Source organism: Aphelocoma coerulescens, chromosome 2 (genome assembly GCF_041296385.1).
Source record: "Aphelocoma coerulescens isolate FSJ_1873_10779 chromosome 2, UR_Acoe_1.0, whole genome shotgun sequence".
Classification (NCBI taxonomy): Eukaryota; Metazoa; Chordata; class Aves; order Passeriformes; family Corvidae; genus Aphelocoma; species Aphelocoma coerulescens.
This window is the reverse complement of record NC_091015.1, coordinates 88,175,534-88,200,092: the sequence shown is the minus strand read 5'-3', so window position 1 is coordinate 88,200,092 and position 24,559 is coordinate 88,175,534. Positions and strand designations below refer to the sequence as shown.

The 24,559-nt window shown below is 35.3% G+C and overlaps 1 protein-coding gene across 1 annotated transcript in view; it reads right to left on the bottom strand.

Annotated features, from left to right (window-relative positions):
* Positions 1-24,559, bottom strand: part of CDH18 (cadherin 18) — a 246,804-nt gene that overhangs the window by 144,333 nt on the left and 77,912 nt on the right. The window contains exon 3 of the mRNA XM_069005894.1: positions 21,126-21,605. Coding sequence (XP_068861995.1) covers positions 21,126-21,353 — 228 coding nt within the window. The 5' untranslated portion in view covers positions 21,354-21,605. The remainder of the gene's footprint in view (positions 1-21,125; positions 21,606-24,559) is intronic.

Sequence of the window (24,559 nt, the reverse complement as noted above, 5' to 3'; positions counted from 1 at the left end):
TGAAAATAAACAGAAGGAGATAATGTATCCTATTCTGAAGATGAGGCCTATTGAGCCAACAAATGATGCTCCCTCAGCTTTCAGCAACATCTGCAAACATCACATAACTAAAATACAACTTAGGAGTAAGTAGTACAAGTCTCCAGTTTTCATTCACAATAGATCATGAATGGCAGGGTAAGATGGTTCTCAAAACATTAAATAGTTATTATTTTATTAATTACTTATTCAGGCTTAGCTGCCTGTGTAAATAATAAGGTCAGGGCAGGAGCAGTGACCTAAATAATAAGGTCAGTGAGCTCTCAGGCAAGCTGAAGAGTACTCAGTAGCACAGGAGATCAAAGGGAGAAGCTTTCTGAAGACTTCAGACAGATTTTTCAGAGCAGAATTACTTTTTTTTTTTTAAATTTCATAAACTGGAGGTGGATTGTTGTATTGAACCTTTACTCCAAAGAGAGAAATCCCACTCCTTAGCCCAGGATATCACATCCTTATCTGATCAAATTCTTCTCTTTGGGCTATCTTACATCCATCTATCTTTCAAAAAGTGCCATCATGCCTCTTCACTTTTCCTCTTTATCCAGTGTTCTCCTATGCATCCAAGCCTGTAACACTCTTGTTTGCATGCTCCACATGCACTGCATTTCCTACAATCCCATCTCCAGCAGCATTCACATTGAATGCACTGATTTACTGTAATGTCAAGGACACATGAAAATTTAAACGTAAGATTTTGGCATTTAAATTTTTTTGCTGAATGATATGGAGAATTTTGGAAGGATGATTGGGTGCAAAACTCTGCAGTGAATAGAGAGTTGTATAAACATATATTAAACATATATTATATTTTCTAGCACAAAGAAATCCAAAACTAAAACTGCTTGTTTTAGAATTAAGGTAGGCAATGTGGAGTTTTTATTAAAGTAAATAGAGCCATCTGTGTTTCAGCCTTTCCTAGACACATCCAAAGGCTCCATGGGCAGGCAGAAAATGAATTTTCAGTTTAAAAATTACTTTCCCCTTCCCACCAAAATATCCACATTTAGTTCTGTGAGGACAGGTGTACACCTATTTATATATACAGCACATGTACAATCTTAGTCAAGTTGAGAAAGACAGCTTAGAAATACAAATATTTTAGAATACTTCAGTAATATTTTGAGGTTTCTTTTAAATGGGGAATTAAGACATTTTTCACAATTCTACATAAATTTCCAATATAAAGAAGAAGGCTTCCAGCAGTCATCTTAAAGCACATGATATGGCTGTGGTAACAGCTTTGCAGAAACACACCAAGGACACATTCAGTAAAGCATGAGTTTGCCTGCCATTTATTTCCTCTCTGGAAGTGGTGCTTTCAGTATCATGCTGTTATTCAAATTAGCATGTGAACGGAATAGTTGCTTGCAAAATTCTGAAAATGCTCAAGGACAAGTGAAGCCTTGTGAAAGCATAATTTAATTAATGATAAAAATCCAGAAAGTGGTTTAATAGCCCACAGTTGGGATTAGTACACCTAGTTACAGATTAATTCCATTTATATCTTACAGCAGTAAGGTTGTTGCTTTACCTCTGTCTGTGTAGTTTTACTTCTTACACTACATGCACCTTGTGCTTTGTTTTGTGAATTTTTAAATTTTTCTCCTTCTCATGTAAATAATTATTTTTCAAGTTTTATATGATCTTAAAACTTGTCCCAGGGAAAAAATGAAGGCCTGTGAAATAGAAACAAAATACTACTTGATATTAAATCAGCAAATTTCTTTCTAGTGGATATGAATTTTTCCCACTTACTCCTGACCAGTAGTAAGCACAGCATACTGTACATGAATACTCGAACAAAAGATTTTTCAGCTGGCTTTCAATGTCAGTTCCAGTATCTATTTAGTAAGCAATGCAAGATGTTATTTTAGACTAGTCTGGTCATGAAAAGTACCGATTCTGGACAATCCTTTCCAATAATAATAACAACAAGAACAATAAAAATATTATTCTTTATTGTAGAGGAACAAATGCTTTCACAGTTATGCTCCCCTGATGCAGGTAAAGGGAGGAGAGAGGTGATATTTCAAAACCTTAGCTGGTGAGGTATCTGGACTAGGTTATCAGAAATACTACCTACTAAACAAATATTCAAAATAACTTTTTACTGATGATATGGGAGTTCTCCAAGGAGTCTCTCCATGGGAGAGGTACCTGTCTGTGCAAAAGACACATTGTCTTGGGGGCTCCAGGAAGAATCAGATGGGCCCTGGAATGTCCAGCATGAATCGTACCACACCAGGGAATCTTGGGATGTGTTTTGATATCCTAATAATAACTATACACTTAAAAATCATGCTAAGATAGATAAGCGTTTCCATGTGATTACGTCTGGATATTATTTCATTTTAGTTTGCAATGATTCTACTTATTCCCCTCAAACATTCCGGACTTGATCATGTAGTTTCAGTAGTTAATATACAAGTAACTCTGGCTTATGGACAATTGCCTCAACAAAACAAACAAAAAACCAAACCAAACCAAAATTACAAAAAAAAAAAAAAAAAAAAAAAAGAAGCAAAAAACCACCAAACAAAACCCCCCAAAAAAACGCAAAAAACCAGAAAAAAACCAACAAAACCCCACCCCCAAAAAAAGCTCCCCTCAAACACACACTAAAAAATAAAAACATGAGAGAAAATGAGTGAACAAATGAATGAAGAAATGAACGAGATGATGAAAAAGTGTACTGATTAAATAAGACAGAGTAGAAAAAACTCTGTTAGAAAAGGTTTAGTCATAGCTGGTCCCATAGCAGGCTATCATTATGCAATGAATGATCTTTTGATGTTTCTTGCTGACCTAAAATTCTGTGGCTTTCTAATTTTTAGAAAGCATTTTGTCTATTTCATGTATAAATCATCTCCTTTTAATCTGTTATCCTTCCTTGATTAGGGAAAGGTAAAGGTTCAATTCTATGAATAAATTAGACTCTAACTTTTAAAGGTAGCATTTATAAAGAGTAGAAAAAGGGTCTAATTTTTTCAGGAAATCATTATTTCTTTACACATCAGCAGCACTTAATTTATCTTGCAGACAGGAATGCTGAATTACTACCACAACACATTTTCTTGAACCAAACAAAATCTGAAAAAAAACCCCAAGCACTTTGTAAGACAGGTTGTTTCTAGTTCAAATTTCTAAAGAGGTGTAAGGCTTGACAAATAACAGATTTATTCATTTTCTTATATTTCTTAAAATAGCTATTTATGTTTATGTTTAGGGTTAGTTCCATATGAAGAAAAATAATGTGTGATCATACCACTAACATTAGCGTTACAGCATTTATCATTTGTTAATTACTTGTCCTTCTTAACCATATATATGTATACACCTAAAAGTGCAATACTCTGCTGTACTCTGCACACACACTTTAAGCACAATACAAGGTCATCCAAAGAAATTCATCACGTCTGGAAAAAAAACCCTGAAGACTTTTACTGAAGTGATGCTTAATTATGGAGGAAATTTTAAAAAAAATTGCATATTTTCAACTCATAGAGTTACATACTTATTTGTTATATGTGTACTTTTATTTCCTGCCCATCATTTCAACAAAGTGGTGAGACTTCCCTAAATGCTTGGTGATCCTCCCATTTAGAGGAGTTCCATATTTTCTCATTTTTAAGCAAATCATGACAAAAGCTTCTTTCGCCTTTGCAGCTACAAAGCAGGACAGAAAGTAAAAAATCAAAAGCTCTTGGACATTTGTACACTGATAGATACTCTAAACCCAGTATTTTATATTCTTTTAACTTTTTGTAAAAAGGCAATGTTAACACAGTGAAAGATAATGTCAGTCAGTAGGACTACTCACTAATAGATACTATTGAAAACATAACAGTACTGACTTATTTAATTAACAATCCTTTCCATTGTTCTGGCAATCTGAAGATCTCAGAGAGGTGACAGCATAATTTAAATTAGGATCATTCATTACGGTTCATAGTTGCAGTAGATAACTTAATGGTAAATAAATGGTGAAGCCAAAACTGATTTGAAGCCTTACTCTCCTTTCACAGTCCTCATGCTTCCAGTTCAGGCTGTTAGGTCCATCTTATCAAGTTCTTTTGCACATAATTGTTCCTTGTTCTTTCTACTTGTCTTGTGCAATGACTCACTATTGATCAACGTGGTGTTATTCTGGCTGCCCTGAGCTATGAGAGAATGCACTTCCTGTACCACTTCTCATGGCAGCCTGAGACCTAAGAGTCTGCTTAGAGACTTAGCAGTACCCTTTAGCAGTGCTCGCTGGTTTTCCACCTCCTCCCTTCACTGCCACCCTGCACTCAGAATACCATCTAAATCCTCAAAGCAGAGGAAAAGAAAAAAAATTAATAGGCAGTTATTAATAGGCAACTTATTTCAACATGATGAGCACTGGTGAAAACAAAAGATGAAATAATAATGGTAAGCAGCCAAAGTTTAAAGACATGAATGCACAAAATAAAGTATCTCTACAAAAGATAATACTCAGATCCAACATAAAAAGCGTCATGTCAGAATCTGACCCATAAAAATATTCTTGACACCTTTAATAGAATGGAAAACAAAAAGGAACAGTGACATTTATACAGAATATAAATCTGGCCTTCGTGTTACACATTTCTATTTAGTTTAAGCAGGAAAAGAAAAACTCTCATCCTAAAAAATACACATCTAATTTTCCAGTCACATAGTTAAATTCAGAGTTGAACTGTGGCTTATTTCTCCTCTCTTATGTAGAGTTTCATAAATACGTACAAACAAATGTCTTTAGTTCTCAATTTCCCTCCTTGTCAGGAAACTAAGTTCACTATTAAAGGCCATAAATCAAGACATTTACAACTCACCTAATCATCAAACATGTTGGTTAATTCATTAATCAAGTTGTATTTGTTGTATGTCTCACATGCACAATTAATCCAGCCACATAGCTTCTCAGTGTGTGCTCTGCTGGGCATCCCACCTCTGCAGGGTGGGTAAGAATCGTTCCTCTACACTCTTTGAAACTCTCAGTGTATGAATAATACAGATTCTTTTATCTATTACCTCATCCAGAATCCTGCAACTGCCACATAACAAAGACCTATCAAACAAAAGTCAATTCCAAATTTAGCTTCTGACTGTCAGCTGAATGTTAACAAAAACCATAAAGCATTGCTTCAATGCTTAGGAAATTTTCTAAGTTAGTCAGGGTTCTGCAAAATTCTCAGAAAGAAATACTGATTATGATGAAGTCCAAAACTTTAATATTTTAATTGCATTTTTCAGGACTTGAAATTCTTTTGTTTTAACTTGAAACAAGGAAAAAAAAATCTTAGTGATCTGCAGATATGGCAACTTCACAGGAATTACAAAAATTGTTCTCCACAGACGTTAAATACAAGACATCCATTTTATTCTCATGGATAAGCATTTTAATTTGTTTGAAAACTCAGACATCTCATATAACTAATATAAAGCCTAAAAACATCTGTGTTTCTACAAGAGGGACAGAACTTAAAACACTGACCCAAATCAGAAGGCTTTCAAAAAAGTGATGAAATATCTTGACCAAACAACTTCACTGTAATTTTATGCCTGAAATCTGGTTGATCTGAGATTAATCTCTACAGACACTGCATAGTGGGCACATGGGTCTTTCTACACTTGCACTTTGTCTTGCTTCTGTAAGTTCTGTTCTGTATTTCCCATGCACTTCAGCTCTATACATGATATTATTCAGTAACTAACAGGACAGAAACTAATTTCTACATGTCACCTTATAAGCACATATGCTTCCTTAAAACATCTTCCTATACAAAGCTAATTCATGTTTTCCCCTCTTGGAGAGCTTCACACACTAAATTTGTAAAGGATTTCTGCCAGAATGTCTTCAGAGGGCGCATGAAATAGCATCTAGGACGGAGATTTCAACAAAAAACTACATTGTATACAATTCCCTACAGATGTGGCAAAATCATAAAATGTAGAGAAAAAAAATCCAATGATTTTCCATTTACATCTGCTGAGAACCAGTCCATGAAATTCAGATTATAGTCACATTAGTGTGGTTTGCTAGAGTTTTTCAGAATCTAAGTCTAACCTCATAAACTTCTATAATATGCTAATGTTACATTAGATGTTATTAATTATCATAGGAGATGCTACACCTACTCTCTAGAAAGTGCAGATCTCCAATACTTTAGTACTTATGTTCTGTTAGCAAGACAATAGAGATACAGATTTCTCTCTGCACAAAATCTGCACATAGAAGAAGAAAACAAGGAAATGGGAGGTGCAGAGCTCCCTTTTACACTGCATGACTGCCAGTTAATTATAGGCTTCAGTGGAGTGATGAACACTTCAGGGTAAAAGTCTGCTTGTTAAAGTGCCTTGTTTTATGCTCTTGGTTTATGCCTTCAAACATATTTGAGTAGATACTGGTAGCAAGTCTGCATCTGTCTGATGTAAAATGCATTTGTCTGTTGTAGTGACAGAATCCAGGAAAACTGACTGCCATTCCATGTGTACACATTTTTAATTTTTTTTTTAATTAATATATTCTGGAATGGGGATAAGGGGCTTCTTGATATATGCTGAACTAATCTTAAAATTAAGATTCAGAAACATGCTGTGAAGGTGATTAATTGATATCTCCTGAGAATCTTTGGACACTAGACTGTAGGCAATACAAACCAAAATTCACATTTTTCCTGGCTTGCTCTCCATTAGCAGTTCATGTAGCTGTAATATATTAATGTAATTTATAGTCATGAAACATATACATTATCTTCCTGTTTAGTATTTTTCAAAATGGAAAAGGTTTGAAGAAAGGCGCATTGAATAGCTTTCATTCAGATTCTAGTGCCCACATACATAATGCTCACATATTTACATGGTCTTTCATAAAATGCCAGTGGAGCTGAGGTAGGGTGAAGATTGAATCCTCTTTTATCCTCCAAAGGATCCACAAGAAGTTAGAACAAGGTGATCTTTTAGAGTCACAGGTAGAACAACACAAACAAATATTAGAAGAATGAAATGCAGTCACAGATCACTGGAAAGTGGAAACTTCAATGTGAAAAATTTCAGTAGGTGAATGGAATCCAGCTGAAGAGTGAAGACTGAGGAAAAAGCATTTCTGCAGATTATGGACAGATTATAAAAAGTTTGCTTCCACTTCCTTAATAGTACTGATGAAGGGGGAGGGACACAGGTGTTAGAAAGCAAAGTAACTGGCAACAATTCAACAGAGGGGAATACCATGAGAAGTTAGGAGCATTCAAATGAAGTTTATTCGAGGTAAAACAGAAGGGCTGACAAACTGCAACACTCACACAGAGGAGATTCCTTTTCTGCACTTGGCATTCAAGAGACTGAAACATTGCAGATAATTCTTTTGGAATAAGAGTATTGTCATTTAGATGAATTCAATTTAATAAACCAATATTGCACCTACAAATATATTTCCATTGATGAAGGCAGCTCCTGAACACCAGTGAGTTTTAAATTCTCAGGCTTGTTTTTTCTTTTTGTGGAGAGGGAGGGGAGCCATGGGAAGGATACTGATTATAGACAGAGAAATGGTTCTATTGATTTTCAAGAAACTTTAAGTCAATTTACTACTCAGTATTTACTGGGCCAGAAGGGAAACTTCTACATTCTCTCTAGGATGCCTGTGTGGTTTGGTACTTGTATCACGTTTCTACCTAAGGCTTGTTTAATCTTCCTTTACTACAAATGGCTGACAGAGAAAAACATTTCTACTTAACAATATGTCTTTTTTTTGTGAAAGAATAAGAAACATTACTCTAACCATCTGATTTCCACTCCAGTACATTTTTATATGCTGCCTAATTAGGTGATATGCATTCCTTCTGCACCTGGAATGAGGCAACCTTGGATGTTCAAACAGACTGGAGAATGAGATGCTGGAAAGCAGCACCACAGAAAGGCACCTGGTGGTCCTGATCAATGGCAAGTTGAACACGACTCAGCAGTGCCCTGGCAGCCAGGAGGGTCAACCCTGTCCTGGGGGGCATCAGGCACAGCATCAGCAGCCGGGCAAGGGAGAGGATTGTCCTGCTCTGCTCTGCACTGGGGCAGCCTCACCTCGAGTGCTGGGGGCACCTTTGGGTACTGCAACGTAAGAAAGGCATTAAGCTCTTAGAGAGAATCCAAAGGAAGTTACAAAGATGTTGAAAGGCCTTGAGGGGAAGCTGTATGAGGAGCAGCTGAGGTCACTGGGTCTATTCAGACTGGAGAAGACTGAGGGGAGACCTCATTGCAGTCCGCAACTTCCTCATGAGGGGAAGAGGAGGGGCAGGCACTGATCTCTTCTCTGTGGTGACCAGGGGCAGGACCTGAGGGAATGGCCTGAAATTGTGTCAGGGGAGGTTTAGGTTGGATATTAGGAAAGGGTCCTTCACCCAGAGGGTGGTTGGGCATTGGAACAGGCTCCCCAGGGAAGTGGTCACAGCACCAAGCCTGACAGAGTTCAAGAAGTATTTGGACAGTGCTCTCAGGCACATGGTGTGGCTCTTGGGGTGTTCCTGTGCAGAAAATGGAGCTGCATACATATATATATATATGCAGAAAATACGAGCTGGACTCAATGATCCTTGTGGATCCCTCCCAGCTCAGCATATTCCGTGATTCTGTGATTTTATTAACCACTGTAATAATTATCAATATCCCTATTGAAGTTAGGGAAGTATACATGAGGGATACAGAGGTGTCACTTTAATAAAAACTATCATTTTCTGCAGTTGATTCACCAAGAGAAAAGTAATACATCATAGATGAAAGACAGTATAGTCCAAGGTAAAAGTCAATAGCTCTATAAGTGAGAAAGTGGCACAACTAAGAGCAATTAAAGAATTTTCACCTAGGAGTGCTTTTATTTTGAACAAGTGTATGGAAGGGAGTGAACTCTGGGTGTCACTTGTTTAGGGTTCATACACAGAGGCTTCTCAGTGGGACCTGATTTTCTGACAGTACCTGATATCTATACCCTAAAGTCAAAACTGGAAAGAAACAAATTGAACAAGATAATGATATAATTTAATTCCTAAACAGTGCACTAAACTGGAGCCACTGAGTATCACTAACCACTTGTGTGACAGAAAGCTTTTTTTGGTTTGGGTTGGATATTTTGTCCCCACAAACAGCACTTAAGAAATAAGAAATACTACCATATTCTGAATATATTTCAGCTTTTACCTTGAAACTACTTTTGTATTTTACATGATCCTTATGATTAATGATTTAAATAAAAACAAATTTTGAATGAGTCACTGTAAATTATCAGTTTTCTTTAGGTATGAAAACTCTTCCTTGTGCTTGAAGAATCATGTCACTATGTTTTCATGCAATATACATAGAAAATGGAGAAATTATTTCTTCCAAATAAAATGTAAAACAAGACTTGCTAATGCTCTTATAGACATGTAGAGGAAAGGTTTTCTAAGAAGGGAGTATGGACTGAAAATTCTGAATTCATCACTGATACTCTCTGACATAATCAATCTTGGAATAATGTTTAATCTCACAACAGACCCTTGTGACATAGGTATGTGATAGGCAAAAGTAATTTTTGTTAACATTTATCTAAGCTATCTATATGTGTGGACATACAGCTCTGGCATCTTGAATGCATGGCCTTTCTGTCAATGTGACATCGTTTTTACCTGCTGAATTACCTCAATTCACTATTGAGAGACTAATTAGGAATATTGATGTGGCATTAAATATCAAAGAGTGCTATACTAAGCAGTTTCACCAATTTCATAGATGAAAACCAGCATTATTTTCTTTATTTTTAGGCTGTCAACCTTCTTTTTCTTGGTTGGTCATTTTTGTTTGGTTTGGGATTTTTATGGTTTTGAGGGCTTTTTTTTTATGACTTCTACTGCTCATAGGAGGAAAGGGAAAGAAAGTGAAAAACCACTCCTGGTTTGTATTACTTAAAACTGTCTAGGCCATTACCTCACTTTTTTGTTTTTTTGTTCAGTCAGAAGAGTCCTCATCTACTCTGGTGTTTGTCATACTACTTCCAAAGCCATCCTTTCCCATTAAAAAATCCTGTACGCAGAAAGACAACAGCTATAAAAGAATATTAAAATTCCAGAACTGAACTTGTTAATTGAAAATGTGGAGTTTATCAAATAATGTGGCTAATAATCCAATTAGTCACTTCTCATACAGAGATTGTTCTATTTGTTACATCAGCCTGGTAGTTCTTCTCTGAAATATTTATTTTGCAACACTGGGGAAAGAGAGAAGAAAATAAGAACCATACTTTGCATTTGAGATACAGGTGCACTGTGGTTTTACAGAGTTATTGGTGGTTTTTTTTTTCTCTCTTCCCAATGATTTCTAACATTCAGTTTGTTCATTGGATTGTTTCTAAGCACTTAGCTGATGAAGTTTTATCTTAGGGCTCGTAGAACCTCACAGTCTTTTTAATGACTGGTAACTGTCTACACAGAACTACTCAGTTGCTGCTCTTATGCCTCATTCTATCTTTATCTGTACTGAATTTCAGTCAGTCTTGGAATATCTTTCTGCTGGACTTCATTACAGTTGGTCTTCCCCTCTTTCTTCTTATCATCATCTTCATATAATTAGTGAAGCTTGTCACCTAGTTATTCATGCCGCTTCCCACAAATAGTTTAAATTGCTTTTTCCCACATGCAAGTTTTGGGGATCATTTGAGGTTGTTTTTTGCTTGTTTACTGTATTGCTATAACTGCACACTTTGGTCCTCAGATACCAAAGTAGTTTTAGATATTTATATACCAAAGTTATTTGGTTATGTATTTCTTCCTGGATTACAGCAACAGGTATGTGTGATAATTACTGTTCATTTATCGATTTGTTTCGTAGTCTCTCCCACAGTGCCTCAGTTTGAGACTTCGCCTTTGATGCATTCTTCATAAAATGACTGTTCAAGGTCTCCCACAGTAAAGAGATTAAATAGCATTCTTGTAGCTTTCCTGAAACAGTCTTGTTTTGTTCTCTTTACACATTTTATGCTCCAGAAGTGCATTTTCTCACAGCAGCCTCTGGTAGGCTTCCACATCCTCATGTTTCTGAAGAAGTATTTTTTATTGCTAGTTTTTCTTCAAACTTGCTTTAATGGGTTATTTTGCTTCACAATTAATATGTAAGATTTCTCAGTCCTTTCTATTTCTCTAATTTTGGAAACAGACTTTTTTTAAAGACTGCCTTTATTTGCCCTTACTGCTGTATCTTTTGGTCATTCCTACTTCCTTTAGCCCTTCATGTCTTTCTGTCAGGTATTTTGCATTTGCTTCAGGCATTACTTAAGTTTAGCTTTAGTTCCTCTTTTGGAGATTTGATGCCTATATAACTTATGAGGCAGCCATTTTTTATACTTAGAGACTTTTCATATTAGGGTTCAAGCTCAATGTAGAATTCAACCTGCGTTCCAGGGAGTAAGTGAAGTCTCCCATCATTACTGCAATTTTCATGTCTAAGAATCGATCTGAACACGCTCAACACATCATCATCAACTTTGTTATTTCAGTCAGGAAGATAATGATGATACTCTGTAGTTTTAATATTACATCTGAAACATCCATACAGATGTCAGATGCTCTTTGATTTTTTGAAAGTTATGTTGCCATGATTTCACTCAAGGTATTCAGATAGAAAGTATTCATATAACTAGAGTGTGAAAACATTGCTTCTGTAATACTTCCAAATGAAAAATTATACTTCTTTAGGCCACTATTGACTTTTACAATTAAGATTTATAATTAATACTAAGTAGTGAGATATGTATATATATATATATATAGCAATAAACACTTATTTCAAAGTAAAAACAGACTATGCATTTCAAAATGGACTATATTTATATTAGTTATAAACATTTCTGTTTGCTTTGCAAACATATACAGAGACTCTTTCTTGAACAGGCTTCCTCAGTGTAAAGCAGGGGGTTGGTTTGTTGGATAGCACCTCTTTTATCAGTATCACAAGAATGTCTCAAGTAGGCCCTTTGAGTATTACAAAAAGATCTCTTCAGTGGAACTGTAATTATTAATATGTCTTTCATATGAAAGTTTAAAAAGCTGTCTTTTTTATACTGATAGCTTAAGTATTAAGTATTATAATTCACAGGAAAACAATAAAACGAACACATTTTGGCAACAGCTAGGGTTATACATCTCTGACAACAAAGCAGACAAGGACATTCAGTGATCTCATGCCACACAAGTTAATTACACACTAAGCCTGACTTAAATCCAAAGTGTAGATTTATGAATGTGATGACTGGAATTTTTGTTTGTTTGTAATCTGATGGAAAATTTTACAATATTGTAAGAGAAAAAATGAAGACTTGATACAAATGTTTAAACATAGGACAGCAACACCACTGTTCTTCAGTAATAGAAAAAGTTCTTCTGGTGAGTTTATTCCCAAGCCCTTTAGTAATAACTTTTTGCAGAGAGACATTTTTGCAACAGTTCTATCTCCTGTCTTTAATATCTCCGTACAGGCAACCTGTTTTTAGAAAACCTCATCAAAATTCTGGAAGGAATAGACTTTTTAGCAAATGGATCCCAGATCACAGGAATGCAAAGATGACTTTAAAATTATTCTGCTCTAATCTCAGATGCAAAGATTTACCACTGCTTAGGTTCTTGACTGTAAACCATTGTGCATGATCCAAATGCAAATATCATCTCTGCACTTTCTTTCCAAACAAAGATGTTTGTGTTCTTTTCATTGTTATTAAAAGTATGTTTAAATTGCAGATTATAAACTTGTGGGAATAACTATTTAAATGAGAACTAACTGCTTGCCAAGAACCAACCAAAGCTAATACAGCTAGGCAGAAAAAAAAAGGCATTCTGAAATAGTGCTTTCATGGTTTTACAGTCTGGAGTTTTCCACTACAAGAAGTAAAAACCCTAATTTATTTTAGAAATTAAATATTTACAAAGGCATTTCATCTCAGTATTCATCACCATGAATTAGTTTCATAGACTGTGTGTTATATGATTAGAAATGACAGAGAATTTTTAGATTCAAACCTTAGTTCTGCTTCACTTCTTATTGCCTCACACATTTTATTGCCCTTAAAAAGTGTGCATGTGTTCTAGAACACAAAAAAAATACAATTAGGCATTAGACATCAATTTTATTTGAGATTTGAAAGACAATATGTAGCCAGTGTAACTTATAAGGCAAAGAAGCAGTTGTTGAGAAGGCACCACATTCAAAATCAACAAATATGAGCAATGACCTTTACAGCTGTATAGAATATGCCATACAAATAACCCTTTGCTACCTCCACTGAGTCTAGGAATATTTCAATCTCATATTCACCTTCTTCTCAGATATTTTGAGATGAATTAATAAACTACTAGACCTAAAATTTCTATTTTGTTATAGCATCTTCACCTTAGAAAAGCAGGCCATAAAAGCATGTTCTGCATGGTTTCATTTGTCACATATGTCTAGATGAAAGAAGACCTAATTATGATGTTCAATTTGCTTCACCTTTTTAAACTTCTGTAGCTTTTTATACAGTAAATGAAATTATTTAGCCTACAGTTTCAATCATTGAACAGAAGTGTTCCTGTCAGTGTTTAAATAAGCAAAGTCCAGATAACATTTCATTTTACAAATACATCTTGAATGGGTTGATAAACTATATTTAATAGCAAAATGATGTAGCAGAATCGTTTAGAAGACAACAAGGCATGTGGGTGTTGAAAGTTGCACAAACAATGAACATGAATGAGCACCTCTCTTAAAATAAGGTCAAGAAGATACTTGAAAAGTAACTGATGTGCTAATTCACACTTGAGTTTATCAGCATCTCTTCAGCTTCATTACCTATTGATTTACAATTAGCTGGTAAATATCCTTAAAAAACAAAGTTACTAAGTTCACCATTAATATAAAAATATGCAGAATTATCTTTGTTTCCTTGTTGCTGCACCTGATGTATGTAATTGGTTTAACACCCATTTTTATGGGGTGGGGTTTTTTTTGTTTTTGTTTTCCTGCTTTTTTTTTTTTTTTTTTTTCTAACAGACACCAATTATATGGCCATTTTACATAGTTTTGATATAAAGACTGTCAGAGGCTAAGAGGCTATGCATTCAGAGTATGGCATCAGCTAAAGATGCAATTATAGAGCAGGCATGTTGTACCACACCAGCTTCGTGGTGGGTCAGTCTTGGCTGGCTTCTGAACACCCACCCAGCTGCCTCTCTCAGTCTCCTTTCTTAAAATCATGCAGGAGAAAACGAGCTGAAGAAAAGTTCATAGGTTGGGATAAAACAGAGAGATCACTGACTAACTACTATGATACATTTAACAGGAAGAAATTGAATTCAATTTCTTGGCAATTAAAATAGAGTTCGATGTTGAGGAAAAAAAGGACAAAAAATTAAAACAATTTCCCCCCCATCTGACTTATTCCCAAGTTCACCTTCAGTCCTGACTGGTTTCTCTCTTCTCCCGAAGGGGCACAGGCAGATGGGGAATGGGGGTCTGCGGTCAGCTCATAGCAGCTCCTCTCTCCTCTCCCCCTGGCCCAGGGCCATCCCTGCCGGGTCTCTCCCGCCTCCGTCCCCGCTCCCGCTGTCCCCTCAGGCTCGCAGGGCTGTTTCCCGCACGGTTCCCCCGCTCAGCCCTGGCTGCCGGGCAGCGTTTTGCCCTCCCTTGGCCAGGCTTTCCCCGGGGCTCTCGCCCGCCCGCCCGTGGCTGAGGGGCTCAGCCGTGCCCTGCGCTGGGGCCGCTGCAGCCGCTGGCACCGCCTGGGCCCGGCCCGGGCAGCCCCGGCACTGCCCCAGCACCAGCGCTTCGATATGTTAAACCAATTCATGACCAAAATGAGAAAAAAAAATAAACGAGGGGCCAGGGCTAGGTAGGAACAAGGCTGTATTTCCTCCCAAAAAATTACTGCTGAACCATTTAAGAGAGAAATGGCAGTTCCACTTAAAAGATGTTGATTTCATCAATGTCGTTTTTCAGTGTAAAAAAAAATGTAAAAGTCACGGAACTTGGCTGCTGGTGTGTCAAATTCATTAAAGGATAAGAGGTAAAATATATATTAAAAAGAAATAGAAAAAAAGAAAGAACTCAAGTCTTGTTCAGAGTTCTTCAGTCCATATTAACTTCAGGGTAGATTAGATCACCTTGACAAAATTATTTTGAACCATTAATTTAAATAACAGTCTCCACATAGAGAACTGATGTTTTGCAATATAGAACTGACAGACTCTATAAAGCTTCCTTACAAAAACAGTTATTATTTTGATATATTAGGTTTAATGTAGCTGCTTTGACATAAAAGAGCCAGTTTCTTCTTGCTGCAATTTCATGTTAACTTAAGTTAAACAAGGTAGACACTTTATCCTGTGTCTTTGGACTAGGACTGAACTTCAATATGTTCATGCTTTTCTGTTTCTTTGGTTGGTCTGTCAAGTCAAAATGCCCCTGTCAGTGCTATGCTTCAGGAAACCTCAGATATAGTTGGACACACTGGAAAGAAGTCAGACTAATCAGGCTGACGAAAGCTCTCTCTTCCCTTGAATCTGATTTTCCCCCAAATAACCTTTGAATATTTAGAGATTCCACTTAAAACCCAAAACCAAAAGTGTAAAGGTCCACAGCATTTTATGAGTTATAGAATTCAAGTAGTGTGCCCTCAACATTTTAATGTGAAAACAAGTAACATTTGTTGAATTAATGTAGGAGGCAGCAAAGTTTTCTGCGCAAAGAAAACTCAGGATAAAACAAGTAGGCATTTTTATTTTGGAAAGCTTCTGGGCTGGCAACAACATTGAGTTATCTTTTTGGAAAAATTACCATAGAAAATGAGATGGCTAACATGATAGAAGACCATATAATGTTGTACTCTACTGATGTCAGGTTTATTCTTCATGTTGTTATTGCTTCTACATTTTCCCTAGGTATAGAAGAAAAATTATTTTATATAAATACATTATTTGTTAAACTAGCAACCTAAAAGAAAGTGAGATGCATGTTATTTGAGAAGCTGCTTTTGTTGCTGATGCCACTTGTCTTCCTTCTTACAGAGGCATGAAAATGGCCAACAAATCATGTGCAAAACATTTAGACTACGTCATCTACACGTTCCTTTTAATTTTCTCTATTATAAAATACAACCCCTTTTTTATCAAAATAATTTTTTTAACTATTTGCTTGTGTTAAAAATGCTGAAATATCTGATATACTTTATTTTATGTAAACCTCTATAACTGAATAAAAGTGTTTTAATTGTTAAACTCTACTTTTGTTTCTTCCTTGGCACTTATTCTAAAACATATATAATGTCCCCTTGCTGTCATTAAATCAGAGATGGGAAATTCTCTTGGTATGATCAGGGAAGATTAGATTCATTATCTTGTATTAGAACTAACATCGCAATGATATGTCACATATTACTTTGAAAAAATAATTTCAAATGACAAGTCTGTTATGCTATATTTATGTTTTCAAGAATAAAATGATAAATTAAAATAATTACTATCTTGTAAATCCAATACAACACCTGGGATTACCTTCCTAAGATAACTTTCATTTCAAGTACAATCATTCCAAGACATAAGAAAGGTTATTTTCTTCTTCCCTTTCCTGTTTTCACACTCATTTCCAGCTGCTCCATACTTCCTTATCTCCTACATCAACATAATTCTGAAACTGTTTTTGCATTACAGGTAAAAATGTAAGAACTAGGTAAAGGGACACTCCCCAAATTAGGGAAGAAAAATGCAGGTGAAAACCAACACAGATCTGAACACTTGAACAGTCATTCCTATTTACTCTTCAGAGGACATCTGAAGTGGATTAAGAGGTATAGGTTTGGTATTTCAGAGATCCAAAGAGTCCACAGAGAAACTGTCAGTCTTGTGCATTATATTCCTCTGTTATTCAGTCAATAGCATGACTCACTGAGCCTCAAATCCACAGTGATCTTCCTTTTATCACTGCTTATTTACTTCTCTCTCTAAAGTAAAAAACACAGCAAATGTGTAGTTATGACTTGCTTCCAGTGCAATTGATTTTTAGAAATATCCTTTTAAGAAGGAGCAGACCCTCTGGAGACAAAGGTGTGAAGGCTCAAAATGAAGAATGTTATGGACTGAAACATGTAGTCTGTTTCACTTTTTTCCTAAAATGCTTTATTTGCTATTTTTTCCAAAAGCTGAGACATGAGTTATCTAACCTAAAAGCATGCAGAAAATGCAAGAGAAATGTAAATTATATCAGCCATAACAACTGAGAAATGTAAAATCTTGCAGTACTACAGCCCAAAATTTTTCTAGATTTCCTCAGGCAATCTTCATTCCTCTGAGCTGGTGCAGTAGGTGACCAATTCATCACCAGATCATAGTGCATTCACTAACCCTGCCCCTTTCTGCACTCACGGCTGTTATTTCATTAGAATAATTTACACCAGAGACACACAAAATACAAGAAGTCTCATGTAACTGAAAGTTTGGTCTGTGCATTCAAGTTACTTATCTGAGACAAGGATATTTAATCTTGTTTACTCAAATTGTTGCAGATTCTGGAGTGCAAACACACCCACACAGACACATACACACGTACATACTTGCACCTGCAGATGAACAGTCTCTCTGAACTATCATTGCCAGACACCATTGATTATTCAGAAGTTTTCCAGAAACCCTCCCCGAATAATTGATAAATTTTGTAAAAGAAGTCACTGTGGTTTTAAATATTTTAAAGATAGCTTTTTAAATACAAAACTATTTTTTTTTTAGTTCTTTCATCAGTGAAACACACCCTGAAACATTGAAGACTTACCCCAAGTGCAACAGCAGGGAACCAGTTCAATAATCCGAGAACCACAGATAATACTTAATATCTATAAAAGGATTATTTTTCATTTCTACCATAAGCCCATTTTTCCAGGACCTGTGTCTTGCCACGTTCCTAGAAAAACCTTGTGAGTATAGCTAATAGGGATTATTTTTAAGTCTTAATTAATTTTAAGATTTCAAGTCTCCAAATGACATTTTCTTAGAGAAAAGAAATAATGATTGAGGAATGGGGGCATGCTTGATGTTAAAATATAATGATAATTTGTTGTCCTAACATTGTCTGTATGATGATGGCAGTGAATTAATCCATCCTCTTGAGAGTCATTTCACAGTAAGAATGAGAAAGCTTACCTTTTTCATTTCAGGCCTACCCTATTCTTGTCCTCACTGTGCATTTCCATGACAATGACTGCGATCATCGTAACAGTATTGTACATAATGACTCTGCTTTCTGTGATGTTACTCCCAAATTGGGTGTGAAAAATGTGAAAGGACAGATCTCAAATGGCAAAACTCTCACCAGTGAAGCAGAGTAGTCTACAGAATTAATAATTGACATAATTGACAGCATGCTGCCACCGAACAGAAGCCTGGAATTAAAGGGCACTGACATCCTTTATAACTGAGGGGCTTTGAATGAAAATTACTTGTCAAATTAAACACATGTAAAATGAGACTTTGATGAGGTGTGTACAATTAAATGCAACATTAGTAAAACATCTATTTTTCTAAAATGTCTATTTTTCATGTTTAATGGCCACTACTGATATTTTGCTAATTACTAATATTATGACAGTCTCGCCCAGGCTTTCTTGCTTTTTTTTTTAATTAGAAGTATATGCCTGAGCTAATATAATTGATCTTTTCTTCAAATCAGGTCATCAGAATCACCACAACAAATGGAAAATAGAGTACAGTTGCTTTTAAGTTCAACAAAGCTTTTGCAAAGATAAGCTTAGTAATGTTGTGAAGTACTCAGAGCAGAAAATCACAAGCACCAGAGGGAATTCTTTGAGGAAAAGGGGGGAAAAATTGGTAAGTGCAGAGGGAGAAATGTCCTCAAACAAGGCATGCAGTCACATTTTGACCATAAAGGATTGAAAGAAATTCTATTCATTGATCTCTGTAAATGTGGCATTAATAGAGTGGTCAGAGGATGAAAGGAAATACATAATAGTATCATAAGAACATAAAACTGTAAGGGACCATGCTTTAGCTCACTGAATCCAGGCTTCCGTTCTGGCATGCAATCATGTCTATAAATGCTTTCATAAAGACAAGTGTGCTGTACCTTGAAACCTCTTCAGTTTTGTTTTCTCTCTTGTTAGTAGCCTCTTTCATAATCTGACTTATCGTTGTTTTCATTCTAAATTAACTAAATGATAATTCTAAATTAAGTCATCACCACCAAAACCTTATTTTTTCCAATAATATTGCAATCAACTTAAATAGCTTTTTTCTTTTCATTGTGGTTTATTCTGAGGTGTATTTATAGAATATTATGTGCCCCCCTCTATAATTTGTGGGAATAATTAAACAAACATATTTTTCTCTCCATTACTATCCGAGCCATAATGTTCAATTCTTTCTGTACAGCTGCACATATAAATCCACTTTTCTTGGCCAAAAGTAAGCAGAATAGCAAACTGTTTAACAATTTTCTCCACAATGGCTTCAGTGGCCTTTATCTCTGTTTTTTATATCTCAGCTTTTGCAGCTTAGTATCATATTCACCTTCTTTAAGGCATGACATTAGATCTGGTAACCAGATCTTTCTGTTCCTCTGTCACTTACAACAAATCACTAGTGTATAACAGAAATTCATAACATTTTTCTGTATTTCTGAGGTTTACTCTTTATTTCTATCCAAATAATATTCATAATATCTAGCTCTTTCCCAACAATGTTTTGATTCTCTTGAATAGGTTTATATCAACAAGATTTTTGCAAAATGTTTTTTCTATTCCAAACTCATTTATGAAAATGTTAATTGATGTAAAGTGGGTCTGAAGGCATATCTCCTCCTCCCCCAACCCATTTTAAAAGCTTCTCTTTCAGTGCAAACCACTACCACCATTTAGAAAGGTCCTTTCTCAGTTTACATTTCCTGCACATATCTCAATAATTTTTAGCATTCTGAAATACTTAGTATTTTACTAAGGTAGGCGTAACATAATATTTTTTTCAGCCTTTGTGTTAATAGTATCTTAAATACAGTTGTTCCACTTCCTATTTTTAGTTCGAAAGATACTGTTCAAATTTGGAAGCCCTCACTACCAGACATCTGTGATTTCAGAGCTACTGGTTTCCTTGCATATCTTTCTACAATATAATTTCCAGAATTCCCAATTTCACAGGAAACTAAAATGAAATAATTCCTTTTCCGTGCCCTCTTCCCCATTAATCATCTTTCTTTAGCCCTCATATTCTGTGTATTTCTGTTTTCATTAAGGAAATTAAGACTCATGTAGATTATCTAATAAAAAAATTCTATCATAATGCAGCAAGACAGTCTTCAGGGAGAGAAAAACTTCCTCTGTCATATAGCATGGATTAAAGCTATATGGAGAGTTTTGTGTTATTTAATGCAAAGTTAAAACCCAAGCTCTACAGACAACATTACACATGATGAAACAGGCTTCAGCTGGCCAGGTTTCTGTTCAATTATATTAGTCTGAACTTTATATCTGAAGATCACTCCATATATCAAAACATAAATGCACAGCTTGTTCTCCCAGACTTCTGAGGAACTCTAACAAGTAACACACCTTGTGCCTCCTTATATGAAAAAACCACAGAGGACTTCCTTTTGGAGGAGACCTTTTCCACCCTACACTCAGAGTGGAATGAACACCCTAGGGACCTTGACTGCATTTGTAATATTCCCTGAAACAGAACTGAATATAATTCTGAAATAGTCTGGAAAAGCCATTAGCAGTCACCTGGTGCATTTAGAGTTACGGAAACTAATGTAACAGGATCAACTGCACTCACTCGGTGTTTAGCTGACCTCAGAAGAAAAACTGTTTTACTACATTTTAGTATCTTCATTCTATATACTTTTATTTATCTTTTTTATAATAAACACAGTATACACAGGCAAGTGGCAAGTTCACTGTAAATACATGTAGCAATCCAAGAGGTGTCCTTGAAAAGATGAAGCACCATCTAGGAGATCAATGGCTTCCCTCTTATCAACTCCACATTTCAGGGGATGGAAAAAAACAAACCAAAGCCAAAAGAAGACAATGACCTTACCTTTCCTACATATTGAGGATCTGGTCCCATGTGTTCTTCTAAAACAAAGAACTGATTCCACACCCATCCACGCTTTGGACGATGATGCACTTCTGTTTCGCCTTCTATGTGTTTGGTTTGATTTCTAGTCACCTTGATGGAGCCATGGTGAGCAGCTCCATAACACCTCTGCACAAAACAGAGACAAACTAGGACTGGGCAGATACAAGATGTACTTGTAATTCTCATTGTAGGATAAGTTTGCTGTTCAAGGTCTTCTTTCTCTTGTCTTTTCAGCTGTAATCCTTCAATAAGTTCCAGGGAGAGAAGGTGAAGTCTGGTTCAGAAATACAGTCCAAATTGGGTTTTTCTGCTTGTTCATGGTTTAGCTGCCCATTTGGGAAAGCTCAAATTATATTTACATTATGAAAAGATGACTGGAAAAACTAATATTTCTTCTGAGGTCTTCACAATAGAGTTCCACAGCCGACCATTTTCTATCTAATAGAAAAAGAAAAGAAAGCCACTTACTCATCACTAAAACCAGCAATTTTCAGGTTTCTGACCTTAGATTACACTCAAAGTTGTACTAAGCAGTCAGTCAAAAACTGTCATTGGAACTAAAATTTCTTTTCAATCCTTCCTGTAAAAGTGTTTCCTGATTGTTTATGTTAAAATACCGTAAGACTTAGCATGGCTCCTACAAGCTGTGAAAACACGTGCTCAAAACCCGGACGATTCAGAACAGTTCCTTTGGCTTTTACCTACAAATCATTGGCCTGGTCTGACAGTAGAATAAAATCACTACTACAGTGTCATTAGATAGTGGTTGCTAAATCATTTCACATGAGCTTTTGATGTTCTATATAGCACACAGATGTCCAGCTTGATGAAAAATACCTAGTTTATAATTGGCTTTGAGAAAATGCCTCCAAAATGGGCTTTGAGAATTCTGAGTCAATACTAGAGCATACTGACAGGAAGTTTCAGTCAAAATGTGCATTTTCACACCTTGTGCTTTACATAAATTCCAAGCAATATCACGCTAGGACCTCATAAAATTATGTCATACTGACAGAAAGTTCATGTTGTTTAGATATCAGTATTATTCCCAGTGAAAATATTTTCTCAGTCTCAAAAAGGAAAATGTAACCTTTTATACTACAGTAGTGAAATGTGAATATGTGTGGAAGTTGATGTAGTGCTTAAAGCAAACTATCTTGAGAATAAAATATTTCTTTAACCTTAGAGAAACAGTTACATTAAGATAACCATTTGTTTAGTCATCTAATGATATCAAAGATCATTTCCATATCAGTCAGTCCATCAGGAGTCTGAAAACATGCAACTGAATCTACAAAAATTGGAATCTTCCAATACTGATTTTCTTTGAGTATCATAGAGCCTTTACAAACGACATAAACAGAAACACAATTAAACTAATTTTGTTTCTAGGTTTCATGGAAACCCAGCAGAAGAAATTCGAAATCCATAAAGAAGAACTGAACAAGAATTTAGAAATCAGAGAGAAAAATCCTCTGCAGTGGAAGAAAATTTATTATCTGTCTTTTAGCTGCAATATTTTTTAACTTATGTTTCTCTCAAGTCCATAATAATAATGGAAGCCCAAACCTCTTAGCTGAGAACAATTCCTCACAGAACAATGGAAGAATACTTCAAGACTACTGCACCTGAGAAATAGACAGGAAGGACATGTTTTCCATTGCTAGTACTCAAACCGGCACAAGTACTCAGTTCAGGACATTGGGTTTTGCTGAAGTAAAGGAAGAACTTCAGTCTCTTGTAGTTGTGCAGGAGCTCCAAAAGAAACTCTGTATGGCATTTTCAACAGAAGAAAGAAATTTGTAGACATTCAGCATTATCCTACTTCTTGTTTCCATAGCACTGTAGTCTCCCCTCAATCCCTATGAAGTCCAAGACACCATTCTCTTAAAATCCTGGCATTCCATCTCAGAACAGATTTATACAACATGAAGAATTATTATCTCCTTTAATTTCAAATGTGATTTAATAGGATGATTTTTTTTTTTACAGCTAAATGTTGTATGAAGTTAAGTTAGATCAGAGACACAATCCAGCCTTTCTGGGTCTCACATTGGTTTCTGAGTATATTATGCTTCTTTCTTAGTTTCCTTGCCTTTCTGCATTCTTTGCTGATTCTTGTTAGAAATATTTTTTTTACCTTAAGGCATGCAGTTTCCTTGCATAGATTTCTATATATACAGATGAGCTATTTAAATAGATTAGTCATCATTATACTTTAGATGTACGTTAAAATTAAGCGGTACTTCAAAAAATATTAAGGCTTTAGTTTTATCCATTCAAGTATTATTTTTCTTCCCTTTGTTTCCATCCTGAGAAATGCCTGGGAGCCATTCATAAGACCACAAGCAGCAGGTAATAACTTAAAAATGGTGTATAAAGTGCAATGAAATTTCTCAGAATGGCACATTTAAAATGTATTTGAAATTATTACCTCTATACTTTCTTTTCCAAAAACTGTGGTGATAGTTGTGATGGAAAATTCTTGCCTCATAAAAAAGTATATATGAGAGCAGAAGATACCAACAAATCAAGATTTACTAACCAGAACTTTGCTTCTCTTCCCTTTCAGAAGTCATCCATAGGAAAAAAAAAAGTAACCCACCAAGATGGAGCCTGCAAACTGTGTTATGCCACAGTCTGGCTCACATATGAGCCAGAACAAATACTAATATTATATTATGTGTATATAGATTGATATAGATATAGATATAGATGATATGATATAGATGATATAGAGGATATAGATATAGATATAGATATAGATATAGATATAGATATAGATGATATAGATATAGATAGATATGTGTGTATGTGTATAATATATTACGAATAATATACATTTATATTCTAATATTAAAAATAAAATTCAAATATATTGGAACCAACAAGACAAAAAGCACAGCAAAATATGAAGGGCTTCATCTTAAAAAAGATCTGTTCATCTTAGCATTAACATTAACTAGGAGGCAATACATTTTTATTTAGTAAAACCGCTATTTTTTTAAATTCAATTAAGAGATTTACTTTTAAGCACCTGAACCCAAAATTAACGTTTTAAAATCCTTTTTTCTGAACAAATATACTTAGTAGTAGTAATAATAATAATAATAATAATAATAACAATAATAATAATAATAATAATAATAATAATAATAATAATAATAATAATAACAATGACAACAGCAGGGAAAAAACATTACCATGACATCTACCTCCTGTTATAATCATGCTTAGAAGTTCTTGCCTTGAACTGTTCCTGAATTGTACGTGAAGCCTGGAGAATCATTTCCACTAAAACAAATTCAACAATTAGAAGAGGAGGGGTTTTAAGTGAAGATTCTTGGAAATGTTACACCTCTGGTAAACATCTTTAAAGCTAAAGCCTAATT